This window comes from Cyrtonyx montezumae, unplaced genomic scaffold (assembly GCF_038088225.1).
Source record: "Cyrtonyx montezumae isolate F1298 unplaced genomic scaffold, pur_monq_1.0 scaffold_36, whole genome shotgun sequence".
Classification (NCBI taxonomy): Eukaryota; Metazoa; Chordata; class Aves; order Galliformes; family Odontophoridae; genus Cyrtonyx; species Cyrtonyx montezumae.
In genome coordinates, this window is record NW_027072041.1 from 12,461,521 (window position 1) to 12,479,614 (window position 18,094).

General features: G+C 34.1%; 1 protein-coding gene across 1 annotated transcript in view; it reads left to right on the forward strand.

Annotated features, from left to right (window-relative positions):
* KIAA0825 (KIAA0825 ortholog) overlaps positions 1-18,094 on the forward strand; it is a 185,584-nt gene that overhangs the window by 57,824 nt on the left and 109,666 nt on the right. The window contains exons 12-16 of the mRNA XM_065745607.1: positions 3,288-3,427; positions 9,861-10,049; positions 11,515-11,748; positions 12,680-13,088; positions 16,787-16,943. Coding sequence (XP_065601679.1) covers positions 3,288-3,427; positions 9,861-10,049; positions 11,515-11,748; positions 12,680-13,088; positions 16,787-16,943 — 1,129 coding nt within the window. The remainder of the gene's footprint in view (positions 1-3,287; positions 3,428-9,860; positions 10,050-11,514; positions 11,749-12,679; positions 13,089-16,786; positions 16,944-18,094) is intronic.

Below are 18,094 nucleotides of genomic sequence, written 5' to 3' on the forward strand. Positions count from 1 at the left end.
GTATATCTCCCAGCTGTGGGCACCTAATTTTTTACTGAATTCCAAAGACTAACCTGGAACAAAATTATTTGCTCTGTATAGGCTTTGTATTTCAGGACAAAGTTCTGTTAGTTGTTGAAATAATTTTGTTCAAAAAATTCACTGCTTTACCAGTTTTTCTGCATCAGTTCTCACATACTAATATGGCTAGTCTGTTTTGTTTGAAGTCTATTTGAACTGAACATCTTTTTTTTAACATGAAGTAGAGTTAACCTTTGTCTTATGAAATGTTGATTTTTCATTTGAAGATTTCTTTTTTTTTCCATCCTGTATACTACGATAATGTAGTTGATTGTCAAATTAAATGATCACTGATTATAATTTATGTTACAGTTCCTTTAGTGTGATTCATTCTTTGCTTCATTTGGGGTTTATAATCATATCATTTGCAAATGAGAGTTCTATTTTTTTTTCTACTGTACAAAACTGAACATTTCTATGTGATATTTATATGTACTTCACCTTTTGTCACTTTTTTTGAGGCTAGTCTTATTTTCACTAGTACTGAGCTACGAAGATGGGAGAACATATGCCTCTCCATATGCGCGTTGCAAAACTTCTCAGTGCATTTATTGGTGCTAGCTTCATGACTGTAGGGAATGTCTGCTATATTTTATTTTTCCTCCAAGTGAGTCACACCATTGTACATTTCAATTTGCAAAAGGCTTTTAGAGCCAAGAACGGGTGTATATTACAACATGATAACTTCCCATCTGGTCAATGACAGATGAGTTTTATTTCAACTCAAATATTCTAAAAATGGCATTTATTTCTGAATTCATTTAAAATATTATCCATCATTAATCTAATTGACCAAAGCTGTTCCTTTACTTATATTCTGAAGGCAGTAACTGGCCTTATTTTATTTCATACCATTTCATTCAAGGAAGAAGATAAACAGGATTAAGCTGGCTCATATAATTTAACTGAATTTGTGAAATGTTTAGTTTCAGGCAGAGCACTAAGATTTGTGTGAGTTGTTTGAATTTAAATTGTGATTACAAACAACCATGTAGTTCTTCAAATGCACTAGAGTATATGTACATATAACTAATCTTGAACATGTAGAAAAAAATGCTTCTAAGAATGCAAACCCTAAAGTTTGATTACAATATGTGTTTTAAATATGAACATTCATAAGTGTATATAATTTTGATAAATATTATTGAAATCCAATACATATTTATGTGCAAAAATATCATTGTCAAGCCAGTGCTACATTATATCTAACTTTCCAGATGGAAAATAAAAAATGTAGCTGAATTTTCATGGCATGTATGTTGCTTATCTACTCATAGGTATCAGGTCCAAAAGGCCAATCTGTATAAAACTGTCTTCTACTTAAATGGTTATTACATTATTAGCTATGAAGTTTTATTGTAATAGTGTGATATAAGGGTCCTGCTGTAAGGTGCCTTTATGGAAGTATGGTTTTCTTAGATTGCCTCAAGGTTTCCTTGCAAGATCTGTGCGTTTACACTGTATATGGAAGATTTTATTTCCTGAAATATTGCATTTAGAATATCAACAAGACACATTTCTGTCAATGGAAACATAGATGTGACAGACTAAACCAGTTAAATATGTTAACTGGCATTTTCTTTTCCAGGTCTTGTCGAATTGTATTAGATATGCTGTCTATACAGTAACCTTGAATGAACAGTGGAGTTTTTGTGGAGTCATCTGTGCTTTTTTCATGCATGCATACAGGCTGAGTTGTGTGATAGCATGCTTGTCCCGCTCAGATGGACACAGAAGTATGAAATGTAAAATAGCCACATTAACCCATTTTAGTTTTATCCAAATAGCTGCATACAAATGGTACATAAAGTACATGTCCAGATTAATATTAATCTTTTTTAACAGGAAGACTTAGCTTCTAAGAAAGAAGGCTAATGCTGAAGTTGTCGTGTGTGTACTGGCAGATAATGTTTATGCATATATAGTTTATGCACTGAGGCATATGTAGTTTTTACACTGGTGTGTGTAAAATTTATGTGCATAAGTGTTTACATAAGCAGTACATAAACTTTCAAAATTAGCAACTATTGTTGTATAAACTTACATCCGAAATGAATAAATAGGATAGTTAAACGTCAATGAGAATTTAATTTTAAAAGCTTAAAAATCTTATAAATGTGAAAGGTCATTTATATGTCAGCTAATAGGGGAAAAAGGCTTTCATGGAAAAAATTACTTACAACTCAATTTTGAAAACTTCTTTCTAAAAATGTCTGAAAGAACAAAACACTAAGTACAATAATCTGAGGGACTGACAGTCTCCACTTTGTCATCAGCAACAGAATTTACCTGTGCAGTTAGTTAAGCCATAGTTCCCTCACAGGTGCAGCTTGCAGGTCTATGCACACTTTTTGGTCCTTGGAGTCATCCAGAAAACATCAAAAGAGCATTTGGAAAGATCACAATCAGCTGTGAGGGTAGGTGTCTGAGATGCACTACTCTCTCTGAGGCAGAATAGACAGGAGGGGAAACTCAAAGCTCTGTTGCCAAGGAAGCTGCTCGCTGAGCTCAGAAAACACCTGATGGGAGTGAAAGACTAATCCATGCCCATTTTACTTACTCCATCTTGAGTTTGATGTTTGGTGTTGGGACATTGGCTGAGTTCAGAAGCCCTGGGATATTTGTTTGGATACCTAAACTTTTGGAGAACATGAAACAGCAAATAAGAAACTGCAGTCTCCTCAAAAGATAATGCATGCTTTCTCACATCCCTGTGCTGGCAAAGTACATCAGCCAATTTCAGGTGTATTTTGATGTTTAAGAGTTGGTCAGCATAATGAGGACCCTTGCACACCCTTTGAGCATTCTCTGTGTTTTTTAATTAACAGTTTCATATCTTTAATTTAGGATACTTCAGAGCAATAAACAATTAACACGATAGTAAATTAAAGAATAATAGCCTTAGATTTATTCAAGCGCGAAATAAAAAATCCTTTTTGCCTAGTGGAACAAGGCTATACATGTTTCCATGAAAGAGATAAGTAAAGTTATTTTATATCAGTTATAACTTTGGCAGACTATAAAATGTTAATTTGCTTTTAGCTAGTTGAGATTAAATCTAATTCCTTCCCTGAGCTGCCTTAAAGTAAGCAATCATGAAAGCATTGTCAGAGTAATCTGGGAGGAACTGACATTTAAGGGAGTTAGCATTACATCTGCACTTTAAGGATATTAATTTCTTAGATAAATTAACTACATTATGCTGTTTTTATCTTGTATTTTGAAAGGAATCAATCAGCAAGAGAAATGGCAGTCCAGGGTCAACTGAAACTGCTGTTATCCCAGCCATACTGCAATTTGAACTTGCTGCTGGAAACCTTACTCTGTCATGACTGTATCTTGGTGAGAATGTTACTGAAAAGTTCAGGTAAGTACTTACATTGTTGATCTGTACAAGAATATCACTGAGAAACACGAATTCATTTATATCAACTTAAATAATTTGGGATACCAGTTATCAGTAAAACCATTTTTGAGGAAGTAAAGAAAAATGAAGGTTCATTGTTTTTTTAATGAGATTTCTTTACAGTCAATTTGAGTATTCATAGTTTCAAAGCAGACTACAATTTGATAAAGTAAACTGATATCATGAATGCAAAGGAGCCTAAATGAAATTGAACTTAAAAGAGCATTGATACCACAACTGTTTTATGCAGATTTTTAAAGGTGAGGATTAATATTCTGGAACATCACCTCCAAAATTAGGTTTCTACAGTAAAAAGCTTCTTAGAGGTTTTGTTTCTCTTATATACTTGTCACTATTGGTATTATAGCAGTACATTTATGTCCTTCCTCATGTTGATTCTATCATTAATGTTATTGTGAAAGTAGGACAAAGAAAATCCTTGTTCTAAAAGAGTCTTTTTATTTCTACTAATATTGTTTGAAGCATCAAACTTGATCACATCTTTCCTCTTTATAGCCTTTACACCAAATGATCAGGTCGCTGAAAAGTTAGTGGAGTAATTGCCCATTTGACAAAATTTTGCATCTATACTGAATTAGTTTGTTTCAGTTTGAGTCTTTCTTTACCAAAATAATTCTCCTTATAAATCAGGTCACATAATAGTAAGTAACAATTTGATTATTTTGTTTTAAGGTAGTCTAACATTTGTTAGGGATTGTTTCAAATTACATAATGCATATTGTTAAGAGCTACACTGCATTCCCTTGCCCATTCAAGTAACTGTCATATTTTACAAAGACTGATAAATTTTTTTATCATAATCATATTCTTACCCAACTGCTATACAGTATTGAATTTCACTGTCTGCTTAAATTAGGATGATCAAATGACAGAATGGGTTTTCATCTACTAACTGACCAAGTTGAGCTTCAGGGAAATATATATTGCTGTGAGTTAGAAAATTTGCCATTTACACAGATTTATTAACATAATTTCAGTATTGATATGATTAAAATTTCAATTCAGATAAAGTTGAAACCTGCAATCATCCATATAATCTAAATTCATTTCAATAAGATTAATTGCATAATGTTAAAATGATTATAGTTTTTATTCCTTCTCCTGTGCAGCAGCTTTTCTGGTACTAGATGAGCTAAAATTTTTGATATTATGTCCTGTTATGTAATAAAAGAAAGGCTGGTCTATTAAGCTATACCTAGACACTAGGAATGACAGTTTAGGATTGTTTTGTTCTGTAGGATAAAAGGCTTCCAGAATTATGTACTCACCAACACTAAAATGTTGCAATCTTTAATATTATGCTTATGTTTGGTATTTAATAGCTTTTGAGTGACTTACTGTGCTGATAACAAAACTTCATGATCTTTATCTCTATTACTTTTTGAACTGAAAAGACAGTTTCACTTCTTTCACCTGGGGTCAGGAATAACAATTTATTTCTTATACTAGAGAGTCCTATTGAGATTTACAAAGTTCCCTCAGTAGAAATGGTGTTTCAGAGAATGCATGTATGCATCATTTAATGTTAATAAAAGCTGTAAGTAGATTATCGCATTTGTTGAAGCCACTGAAACTGTATATGCAAATGTAAGCTATGTGAATAAGGATATAACAGATGTTGTACTTTTGATACTCTCTGCTTAGCGTGTTATATATGAGTGTATATATATATATATATCTGCACTGAAAGTAATGCCTCCTGCTTTAATTATGTTGGTACACAACAACAGAGGCGTATGTCGCTGGCGTGGCAGTAGAGGTTGCACCTTCCCACAAGTATTTGGTTAAATTTTGTTGCTGTGTGACAGACGGCACCTGAGGGGCAGCCTGACAGAATGGAGTCTGATATGGAGATGTGCATGGAGTAAAGGTGTGTCACTGAATTCTTCTGTGTGGAAAAAATGTCACCCATTGACATTCATTGACATTTGTTGAACAACAAACAGTACTGATGAAACAGTTATGTGAAAGACAATCTACAGCTTTCACACCACAACATGAAGAATGTTACTATCAGCTCATCTGCACAAATTGGTGGTTTTTGACCAGGTAACTGTATATGGATCTGAATATCAGCTTCAGTGCATTGGAAGTGATGGTGGCAGCAGTGGAAATCACAAAGTTCGCACCAAGCAAGTCCCACAAATGTTCACACAGGAGAAAGAACACCCATTGAAGTTTGTCAGGACCTACTGAGTCAATGGGAGGCTGAAGGTGACAGTTTTGTGGATCGAACCATTACTGCAGACATAGTATCACCACTACAGGCCAGACTCAAAACAGCAGTCCATGGGGTGGCGACATGTGAATTCCATATTAAAGAAAAAGTTCAAGATTCAGCCCTCAGCAAGTAAAAAGATGTGCACTGTCTTTTTGGCACTGGAAAGGGCTGATTCTTCTGGATATGCTGGAAACCAGACAAACCATCAACTCTGACCGCTGTATCATGATGCTGACTAAGCTGAAGACTTGAACTTCTGGAATCAGGCTGGAGAAGATAGCCTTTCTCTTGCAACACGATAATGCCAGGAGCCAATACTTGTTTGAACACTGTGCAGCACACTGGCAAACTTGGCTGGACTCTGCTACCACACTCACCATACACTCTAAATTAGGCATCTTCTGGCTTCTGTCTGTTCAGGCTGATGGACTGTGGGACTGCAGTTCAGGGATGGACTATGTGGGCAACATTTGCCATCATAACAGCTGTGAAACAGTGGTTCAGATCATCTGGGGCAGATTTTTACAAGTATGGCATGCAGGCTCTTGTTCATTGCAGTTCAAAATGGATATCTAATGGTGGTGTTGAAAAACAGTGTTTTACAGCTGAGAATTTGCTCTGTTACATAGTATTATTGAGCTTTTTGTGTCTGTTGTATTTTCTTTGGGAATAAATAGGAGGCATTAATTGAATGGCAAACTACTTAAAATATATGTAAAAGTAGGATTTGCTCCTCAAATATAAAATTAACACATCAAGCATATGTAAAGTGATAAATCAGGATATCCAAAACTAAACCTCCTTTTTGCATCCAGTGAGTATGATCACTAAGGAAAGAAGGCCTTTACAAAAATAGCTGAGAAACTGGATTTGGATGCTAGACCTCAGTTGCTTAAGCTAGAGATGTAAATAACCTAGCTGTATTTCTTTTCAGTAAATTACGATAAAATATGTGCTCAACATTGATTTTTTTTAGGTACAACATTTAGAATTCTTGAAGCATATGAATGAGTTAAGGATCTGTGGGCCTTTGCTATGCCTCTGTGGGGAGACAATGAATAGAGGGTATTGTTTTAGTTTTTTGACAAAGCGAACTCTTTCGCAATTTTCTTGGGGGAATTTTTTACAAGAATTGCCTTACCACCCATTGAGATGAAACAGAAATTGATTATTTTGACAAGAAATAAATAATAGGGGAAAAAAGAAAATAATGCTTGACCTCACACAAAATTCTGTTTGGGAAAAGCTGGAATCACCAAATTCACAGGAAGGAATGAAATCCTTTGCAAAAATTCTTATTTGTTACAACAAATGCATGCGTCTCCAGAGATTTTATTTTTTGCATACAGCTGTAAAAGTGAATACTGACATGGAGATAACCTGGAAGAAAACTGCTTTCACAGCAGCAAGGCCATTGGTAGCTTTACCTAATGTTTTTGTCTTGTTCAGTGTATTGTTGAAAGACTAACTGAAGTTTTTCTTGTATAGACCGTGCAGTTAAAATTAGACTATATCCTGGCCCTGGAATAGTAACTGATAGGGGCATTTGCAAATACTCAGTAATAAGTTAAGGCTGTAAATATGAAAATGGACACAAAGAAATGTGTAAATTTACCTTGCATACGCAATTGGGGAAGGGAGAGGACCATTTCCACTGAAAAAATAAAACTACATTGTGCAATATCAGCCAACTGCTTGAACATTAATAGATATGAAGAGTTTTCATAGATTGGGTTTTTATAAGCCAGTTGCTTTGAAGAGAGACAACTTGAAAATATATGTGTGGAACTGGAGTTTTCCCTCTGCAATTAATGAATGCCCTTTGTGATGTAGTTCTTTAACAGCCACAATGCATACAGCAGCATTTTAATGTAAATTACACTGGTTATTTTCTAAGTTGCTCTAAGTGAGTAAAAGGTGATGACTTTATCAGCTGACCTCAAATCAGAACTTCTATTAACAATAGCAAGTGGTTATAAAAGAAAATGTACATTATTAAGTAAATTACTGTCTCCATAAAGAACTTTTTGGCACTGGCTAGATCTGAAACTTCTGTTTTGAGCATTTGAAGGTGGTTATTTTCCTACTTAAAAAACTGCTTGGATTTAATAATCCTGAGACAAAATCTACTGAGCAAAGGAAAGAATACTATTGTCACAGTTCCACCACACTGTTTTGGAGAAATGTAGTCATGCATGCTTTTTGACAAAACTTGGAGATAAGTGTGTAACACTGTCCTCACTGGGAGAGCACAGTATGTTACTTAGAGAAATTGATATACTTGTGCAGAGATAGATCAGTGCTCAAGATATTTTTGGATTATTCAGTATGAGCTAAATGCAGTCCTGGCAAGAATACACTCCAGTCTACCTGAAAGTTTTCTTAGCTTCTTTGTGATTGCAAACTATATTGTGCCAGCCTAACATAAAAAGATTAGAAAACTATTTTGAAATGGTTATCTCCTGCAAATACCTGTCTGGCCAGTAAACTTTGGTGGATACTCTACTTTAATAACCAATGTGGTAAATAATAATAATAACAAAAAAGAAAAGTAAAAAAAAAAGTGCTGGAATTAAGTAGTTGAAGCTGAAAGATCAGTGGAAAAGGGATTTATTTTGCTGATTTTTCAGAGATAAGCTAAAGGAAAAAATAAAGAGATTTTATGGAGTTTTTGAAATATTAAATAGGAATATCCCTTTTCATGATAATAGAACCCTTATCAAAAGTCACACACCTTCTCTTGATAAAACATGGAGGTGATATTTATAAAAAAGGAAAAGCTAATGAAGTGTGTGTACCTCTTAATGTTTAGCCTCAGAGTGGCTTCCCGGTGGATTCTGAAAGATCTATTCTTAAAGGAACAAGATTTACACTCTTTATAAGAAGATACGTGTATAAAAATCCCCCAAAGAATTTTGTGGTACTTCTTTTTATTTTCTCGAACTCATTGATACCACCGAGATCATTAGAAAAGTTTGTGAAGAGGTTGTGCCCTAAACTTTCCATGTGCCCCTGGAATTAAACGAAGACAATTCCTAGAAACTGAGGCCCTCCTATCTTTCTCTTGCACAGGTTGCAAAACTGGCATAAACCAATGTCATTTTCCAACATCTTTTTTATATAAATCAGTCTCACAGAAACTGTCTTTCCCAGAGTAGATGAATAAAATTATTTATTTGGTGCTAGCTCTGGTCAATTATTTTGATCATTAACAACAAAAGTATATTCACTTTTTGACGTTAGCACAAGTTAAAGCCATTGAGTCACATTAGTTTAAAGAGAGGTTTCAATGTATGATCATTCTTTAGGTGGAAGAATGTTTCATAATGATTCTTAAAAACATATACAAGTAAATGCTACATAGCAAGTTACGCTTCAAATCTTTGAAAAGCTCTCATTTAACTTTAAAGCACATAGGAACATAGAATCATTAATGTTGGGAAAGATCTGAGATTACCAAGTGCAACTGTCAGCCAATCCCCACCTTGCCCACTAACCATGTCCCTCGGTGCCATATCCACATGGGTATTGGAACACCTCAAGGGACAGTGACTCCACCACATCTATTTCTGAAGAGGAATTTTTCTAACATCCAGCCTGAAATCACAGTAATCATAGAATCACAGAATGGTTTGTCCATGGCTTAGCATGGCTGAGATTTTGTTTTAGGGAACTGATTTCTTCTCAGTTCATCTTTAATGGGAAAACAAATCCAAGCCTTTTTGGTGAGTATGCAGCTGCTGTTTCATTTTATTTTATATAACAAAATCAATTTATAATTTCAGAACTATATATTGCTGAGATAAGTTATGCAGAGTTATTTTTTTGACTGTGATTCTGTGCAAGTAGTCCAGTTTACTTACGATTACTATTTAGTAAATAAGCAAATTCCAGTTGTATTTTGAGAGGGTATTTTGAATTAAATAGACATTCCATAGTTTGTAGGTATACTTGATTTTTTTTTTTTTAATGGCTACATACAATCTGGGAAGACAGCCAAGTGCCATTGTGTAAAGGGCATCAGATTCCAGTATCTGTAAGTATTAATACAGTTTTCAGATACAGTTTTTAGTTTGTTTCGGTTAATATTTATATGACTTGAATTATGTGGATATTTTTATAACAATTATTTTTTTTATTTTTATTTTGAAGGAAGTGAAGTATTGACTGGTGATGAACAAGGTTCTCCCTCAGAGCAGAGAAATAACAAAGAGCCTACTCTGATTGAAACTATCTTCACTATATTATCTGACTGCATTTTATCACCCAAATCACTTGGCATTGCTTTTGATGCCTACATGGAAAAAGAACAGTTGTGGGATTGCTTATATAATATGACAGGTACTTTGTTTATTACTAAGCATTTTAAGTCTGATGTTAAACTTGTCAGTTTTCAGACATGTCATGCATATTATTTTTACTTTAATAAATCTGATGAAATTATTGTATGTTCCTTCAAAGTTATATTACAGTTAAATTGTTTTCAGCGGCCAGGTTTGCTGTACGAATGGTGGATATTCTGAAGGAAGCAGAGGTTATGATATGGTAGACTAGAATTATGGTTTTTTTCATTTGTCTCTCTGTTTTACCAGTAGGTTGGTTTCAGTTTCTGTAGATGTTTACTGATACAAGTTCCTTATCTCTGTGCATTTAATAACTTCTGTTTAAAAGCAAGGAATAATTGAAGGGGACTGGAAAAAGAAAAGGAAGGGCTGCTTTTGAGGGTGGCATAACAGCATGGACATGCAGATCTGCTGCCAAAAAGCAGACTACTAACTTTCCAAGGTGGGGAGGACAGCCCACATGATTATGGCAACTAGTGGAGCCCACAAAGAGAAGCAGCATTCAACCAGAAAGGAAAGGCATTTAGAAAAATGGTTTTACAAAATATGCAAAAAAATTCAGGAGAGCTCATGAGAGAGGAAAGGAAGAAAATGTACAAAAGGTAATAAATACAAATACCATGAAATAGAAAAAGAACAACTGGAAATGTGCTCAGATATTTCTTAGAAAAATAAATGGGATTTCAGAAAGTGGAAAGCTAACACTTAGAAGGGGAAGAAAAATACAGAAGTGTTGCATGGAAGTTTTCAGAAAGACTGTGTAGAGAAAAATAAAGTGTAGATCACTGGAAAGCACAGATAAGCAAAAGTAATGGCAAAGGACCTTAGCAGGAAACATGTCAAAAAACATTGCAGGTATATCCTGCCTGACTGCTGCTCTTTGGAAATGGAGAAACTACTATACTCTGTGGTGTTAAGAATGTGGAGAAGATTGATGCTTGTAATGTCAATAACTGTATTTAAGATGTTCTATTTTCAACATACAATCTCTGATAGCATATTATGTCTCTGTTGATGACTATTATTTTTACACATTTTTGTTACCAAAGTATCATTTTTCTTTTGCTCTTCTCTAAGAAAAGTTTGGTTACCTAAAGAATGCCATCATGTTAACACTGTAAATCTGCTTGATTCATTGTCTAGCTAGTGACTAAGTTTACTCCAATTAAAATGAAAACTACTGCTCAGATTAAATTCTGAGAAATATCTTGATGGAAAATGAGGCAGAAAAGATGAAAGAAATGAAATAACTTTTTTTTTTGTCAGTACTATATTAAGAAGGTACAAAATGCTACACTTTTTTTTATACTATTTCTTTATAACAGGCTTATAGCTGTAAATTATTTTGAATCGTAATACTGTTAGTTTACTTTCCATAAGAATTCTGAAACACTTCTTTCTGAAAAAGATTTACACAAATGACTGAACACTTACTGAATATTTAATAATTCTTTCTTCTGAAGTTTCCAGTTGTGGTGAGTCAGAGCCAGAGGTTATCAGATGCTTGAAGCTGACTTTGATTAATTCAGTCAAGGGTGTAGTGAAGCAGATCATTTCTTTGATGCATTCATGGGAGGCAACAGAAAACTATGGAACGTATCAGCACAAGCAAATACTTCCTGAAAGTTTACTGAAGACAGTTCCAAAGGAATGGAATTATACACCTCGGGAAATGAAGAGGAAGGAATCTGGGAAATGTGGGTGAAATTTATGAACTGTAGTTTAACAGTTTAAGAAGAACAGACTCCAAACATCTTGGTTGTAGGGTTTTTGTTTGAAGTGTTACCACTGGTTTCATGGCACTAGCTGATGGGAAGAACTTAGACTTAATGACAAGTTAAATTGGCTATGTGACACAGAAAAATTCTGACTTTTTTTCTATTGTTTTTACTAATTGAGACTATTACTAGAATTGACTTATGGTTTTCTTTGTTTCTTTGCTTGGGTGGGTTTTTTATGTTTTTGTTTGTTTGTTTGTTTTTGGTTTTGTTTAATCCATACTTGAATCTGTATTTAGGATTACCTTGGGTTCACTGTTTTTCATTATATAAATACTACTAACTTGTTAACATAATTTTCCTGTAGTTATATAGTGACTGATCATATCTGGAATGTTTAAAACAGGGTGAAATGTAGTGTTCATGCTTCTCATATGAAAGACAATAAACTAAAGTTTTGTAGGTTTGAATATAAAAAAGGATTGATAAAAAGCAATATGAGCATGTGCAGTGTCCTAAGACATTTAGTGCAACGCTCCACTCTTGAAGAATTATTTCACTACAGTTTCTGAAGGCAACTCATTTTTTACTGTTCAGAATACCTGAGTGTCTTCTACTTCATTTATTCTATATTAACTGTGCACAGCAAGAATAATTCTTAACTGAGTCACAGTGTGAATTCTATATTTTCTAGGCTCTCTATTTTAATTTGTGTTATTGTTTAGATTTGCAGGGACATATGTATATGGGAGACAATACTTAAGTCAAGCCACAGTGTTGAGTATTTAAGCTTTTTACCCATTTTCAGTACAAAAGAAAGTTAGAAATTATCATACAACATTCAGAAGCATGCTGTGATATAACTAGAATGTTAATGTTAATCATATCTTCTTTTATGTCTTTTTTTAAGGCTTCACAAGGCTTGCAGCTCAGGCAGTATCTATTGTAATCAGCAAGTTACCTACAGTGATTGCATGTTTGCCTCCCCCAATTAAGTACTTCTTTTTTCTGGCTGAGAGAAAAATGTCAAGAAACTTTGCTGAATTGAAGAAAGCTGGTCTGCTTGTCTGGAACTTGATTGTAATTATATGTCGGATATTTGAGGATGGAAATACTGCAGAACTTTTAACAGGTGCAACACTTGACAGATGGAGCAAAGAAAAACTCAGTTTAGTTCGTGTGTGCTTAGAAAGTATTATAGGAAAACAGAAAAGTGGTCCTAAGCAAGTGACCCAAAAGGTTATACAGAGCATAGAACAGCAAAGACCAAACTGGATTGAAAGCCAGTTGCTGAAGGCAAGAAAATTGAGCACAGACTGGTAAGAATGTAGTATTTTTCAAGTGCTGCTGTTTCTTCTTCATTTCACAGAATTAATGTTGTGTTTATGGCCGTTGTTCAATGTAAAAAATTTCTAGAGGAGCAGTGATTTTATATAACATGAAATGAATTAGGTCTTAATAATAATGGCTTTATGGTACATTTTTACAAGTTAACTTCATGGCTGAAAAAGCTATAGTTCTTTCATCTTAACAGTCTTTCCATAGTACTTAAAATGTTGCATATATTTCATATTTTGTTTCCTATTGCTATGTTTCATATTTTCTCCTGTGTTCATAATGATCCAAAAACATGACAATTTAGTTGATGTATCTTTCAGAATGCTAACAAGTATCCTGACCAGAGGGCACTGCAATGCGTTTATAAATGAGTTTTGCTGTAGTGATTAAATTAAGACAGACTATAACACGCTTTCCGTGTTCATCTGATATTAGAAAGTAAGCATACTTCCTTTTAAAACATAACTAACCCTGGAGGCGAGTAGGATATATCAAAACAGGACATGGAAAGTTCTCTGCTATGCTTTCCTGAGGAAATACCAACTTTCCCTGCAGATTTGCCATTTAGGTCCAAGTTTTTAAGTCCTCATGATGGGTTTTTCAAGGAGTTCTGTGCACATCAATGTATTTGTCGTCCTGTTTTAATGTTGAAGTGGTGTACCATTCTGTAAAAACACTATTCAAGTTCCCAGTAGAAGGTTTATAGGAGTTACCTGTCTTAGTGAATTGTCAACTGAAAGTAAGGTTGGTTAGTGATCTTTTATGTTACCATTTAACTCAAATTCACAAGCTCTAATCAATGGGTTAACAGATTGAAGCCAGATACCAGCCACTGAAACAGACATAGAATAAAATAAATACATTTTTATGCATAAAGTGCTGAAGTTATTAACAGGGTTGTTTCATAATACAATCTCAAACTTTCTAAGAATAGATGATTTGTTGTTGGTTGTTTTTTTTTAATAATAGAAATGTAGGGTAAGACAGATATTGGAATGACCTCTAAAAACTGCAGCTTTGATAACTGAAACTGAGAACTTTGATGTAGTAGTCAATTTTATTTTCTAAGGTATCACAAAAAAAGCAATAATTTTTAATTCTCATTGGGTATGAAACACTGGGAAGATACGGTGTCTCAAAGCGAGAATCAGTTAGTGGTTAGGGCTCCTAATTTTAAGCATATGGAGCTGAAGAACATATTACCTGCTCTCCAAGGGATTAGAGATGTCATGCAGTTAGGAAACTGTTTTCTGATTTCAGTGGTATTCCTGCAATAGAAATATTCCAGAAATGTTTTTTTCTATTTTATACTCAAGTAGTTTGACTCAGTTACTCTAAGGAAAATGTATTTAATAGATAGCTGAAATATCAGTGTAAAAATAAAATATTGTTAGACTTGGAAATTGTAAAACTAATAAATTGAAATGGAACTTTAAATATTTAAACTAGGTGATATTCATATAGTCACTAGACTAAAAGCAGATCTTTCAAGAAGACCCTTGTGATGTTTACGTGATTAATTTGAAATAGGAATGGTTATATCTGAAAATTTAAACCAGAGTAAAATTATGTTCTATATAACCTTTTCATAAGTAAGTGGTTTTGTGACTAAATGTATGCACATGCATTTATATATATTCGTAAGTGTTTATAGACTTAATACATACAGCGCATGAAATAAATACATACAGTGTATGTAATAAAATAAAAAGAATACAATCTAAATTCATGTGTGATTCCATAACCACCTGGTTGTGGAAAAGGGCATGGAAGTAAGCTAGACTTTTATAAGCAAAAGCCTCATGTGATTTTATGTTACGTTATTGTTATCAAGACTTGGCTGTATAAGGTGTGAATGTGATACACGTTCATCTATTTTGGTATAAATATTCAACCTAGCTTTTAGGAGAAAAAAACAAAAATGCAGTGAAAGGTTCAGAAAGTGACAGTTGTATGCACTGGCTTTCCTGTGTACTGCCTGAAAGTATTACTATTCATTAAAATAACCTTCATTTTATAGTAGCACCAGAGCTGTAAACAGTCACGTTAAATTCTGAAGAGCACACTGCCCAAAAAGAAGAGAAATGTCTGTCTTTGGAAAGTAATTTGTCGATTTGAAGATTATTGTTTTTCATCATGGTGACCCTGACTTGGCTGGCTGGGTGCATACACAGATTAAGATGAATGCAGTTATTCCTTGGCTGAGGTCTGCCTCTTTCAGGGCACATTCTTCCTAATGACATGATTGATAGGCAGTCCCAAATCCAGAGAGGAACTCATTAATCATAGCGCTGACTGAATCCAATCATCTGCTTCACCTGCATACTGACGGACAGGAAAGGATACAGTTTGGGTGCTGACACTGATACACTCCTTTGTCAGAGGTCCTCAACTTTTTCAATGTCAATCTCTGAGAAGTGTGACAAGATTCAGGTTATATCTATAAATATGGCATTGAAAGATAAGCCTTAAGTGCGCTTTAATTTTGGAGATCAATTTACTTGAAGCTTTTCTGTAAAATACACCATAATAACAGAGTATCATTCCCTTCCATTCAGCAAAGAACAAAATTATAGTTTATATTTTGAAGCTATTTGGTCTGCAGGAACTTGAAGCAGCATGTGGAAGCAATATCAGCTGTGTAGAATTCAAGTGAGCCTTCAGGTCAAACAACTTTGAGCAGAACTAACTTTGTAATTGTGGCACATTTTCAGCCACACACTGCAAACTGACGATTCCAAAGTAAAACATTGTCTGGTTTTGGTTGTTTTTGGTTGTTTGTTTGATTGTTTTTTCCGGTTCGAGGGCTTCTATTGTAGATTTTAAGTTAATTGAATAATGGTTGTAAAATATGTAATATTTTCTGCTGGTCTGTTAAATTCTTGACATGTCTGGATACCAACATATGTCTGATGGTTGCAACTCAAATATTTGAGGAGAATTAGTCCTAGGAATATGTTCTAATACTTTTCCAATCCATAACACTACACAACTACAGGGCTGCTAGCTTACGTTTTTGTGCCAAGAGCAGTCTAACAATGGCTGGAATGTCGAACATCATTCAGGGCTTTTAGGCCTGTCAGCATCAGGCTCCTGTTTTTGTTTATGTGTTTGTTTTTGTAGTTTGAGTTCTGGTTAAGAAGGAAAACAAGGAAAAATACAATGCAAAATATGCAACAAGTGGCGAAATATACCTTTGAAATGGTTACCATTATACCAGTGGAAAGAAAAAGACTTCATTTTAAAATTTCTACCCTATACTTAAAGTAATGGCTACCTTTCTGACATGTTAATTAGGCTTTAATATGAGCGGTGACAGGCAAAGAAAAATGTACAAAAGATCGAATGCAAATGCCATTCCTAGTAGCAAAGATACTTCTCTAGTGGAAAAGAAAATAAAAAAATATTTGCTCTTTGTATGCGCTTAGAGCAAAGAATGTTTTATGTTTTCAATCTTTCTGATAAAAATCGTTAAAATTCATGTAATTAAAAAATGCTATATTTAATCGGCATTTAATCAGCATTTATTACTGTAAAGGTTTCAGAATTGTATACAGCAACACTTGATTTCTGCAAGCCAAATGCTTATTTAATTCTACGTGTATTTTTAGCTGTCTTTGTATTAATACTTCGATTTTTTTAGAAGTTCAAAGACAATTTCATATTTTCCATATTCTAGTGGCTCGGATGCAGTAGAAGGCGCAGCGTTAGAGCAAGAAGGCATCGCATTCGGATTCACTGAGCAGAAAATAAACATGATGGTCCTGGATATCTGCCACAAACCAGGTGGCAGCGAGTACCTGAGGCAAATTTATCACATCATCCGGCTCAATGAGGTAGGGAAACGGCCTTTTTACCGAGCAATTAGGTGTGTACTGGCCTGAGGCAGCTTCTGCTGGCAGCTAAGGGTTAGTCAAGGAGGTGATAATTCTTCTTAAAGTCAATACGAAATCCTGTATTGTATTGTAGTAGAATCCGTTCAGTTCAGGCATTTCTACATTGGTGCAGAAAGATTATGAAGAAACTGTCGATTTTATTTATGTACTTAAACAGTATTATGGCACGTAAACTTCCTTCAGATTTGGACTGTAGACCGAAAACGCATTTTAGGAGTTTAAGCACAGCTAAAAATAATAATGCTAATTAAAAAAAAACAAAACAAAAAAAAAAAAAGCAGCAAAGCTATTGAAAAATAGGCTGTTACAAGAAGTATAATTAAATGTAGTGAATCAATTTTCCCGGTTTAACAAATAAACCCCATGGCTGTACTGAGAAAGCAAATGCATCAAAACAAAAATGTTGCTTCATGTTCTAGAGAACTCTCTTTAGTTAAAGTGTTTTCAAAATTACAGTGAAAAAATTCAGATTTGTTTGCTGCATGTGGAATTTGGGCAAGATAAAAGAACTGTCTCATTATTTCTAAGGCTGTACTAAATTCCTGTGAGGTACCAGAAGCATCCTTATTTTATACACTGAAGTAAACACAGGTTTACTTAAATTGTAAGATAACACAGATCTACACAGCTTAATTAAGAAAATTCTGTTTATTACTTTTAATTACTAAATTGCTATTCCTTGAATGCATAAGTAGGGGCTGTTAAGATCATTGCAAGTGTACAGAAATTTGTAATAAAATGCAAAATAATGCAAATATAGGCATAGTCCAAGACTTAGAAAAAATTGATAGCAGAAAAAAAAAAAAAAAAAAAACCAATAACAACAACAATTAGGTAGCTATGTATAAGGCAGTAAAGCAGCTCAGCTTCTGAAAATCAGATCAACAGTTTAATTCTAAAGAACAGGCTTAAAAGCAAACTTTACAGATCTGCATTTTGAACTTTTAAAAGCAATATAAGCATGTATGTAGAGATGGCAACCTAATATTAATACAATACAGAGTCTTTTCAAGTTTCATCTCAAACAATTAAATGGTTCAGGAAGTGAAGTGAAAATTATTACTGTAAAGCAGTTCAAACAAAACCTTTTC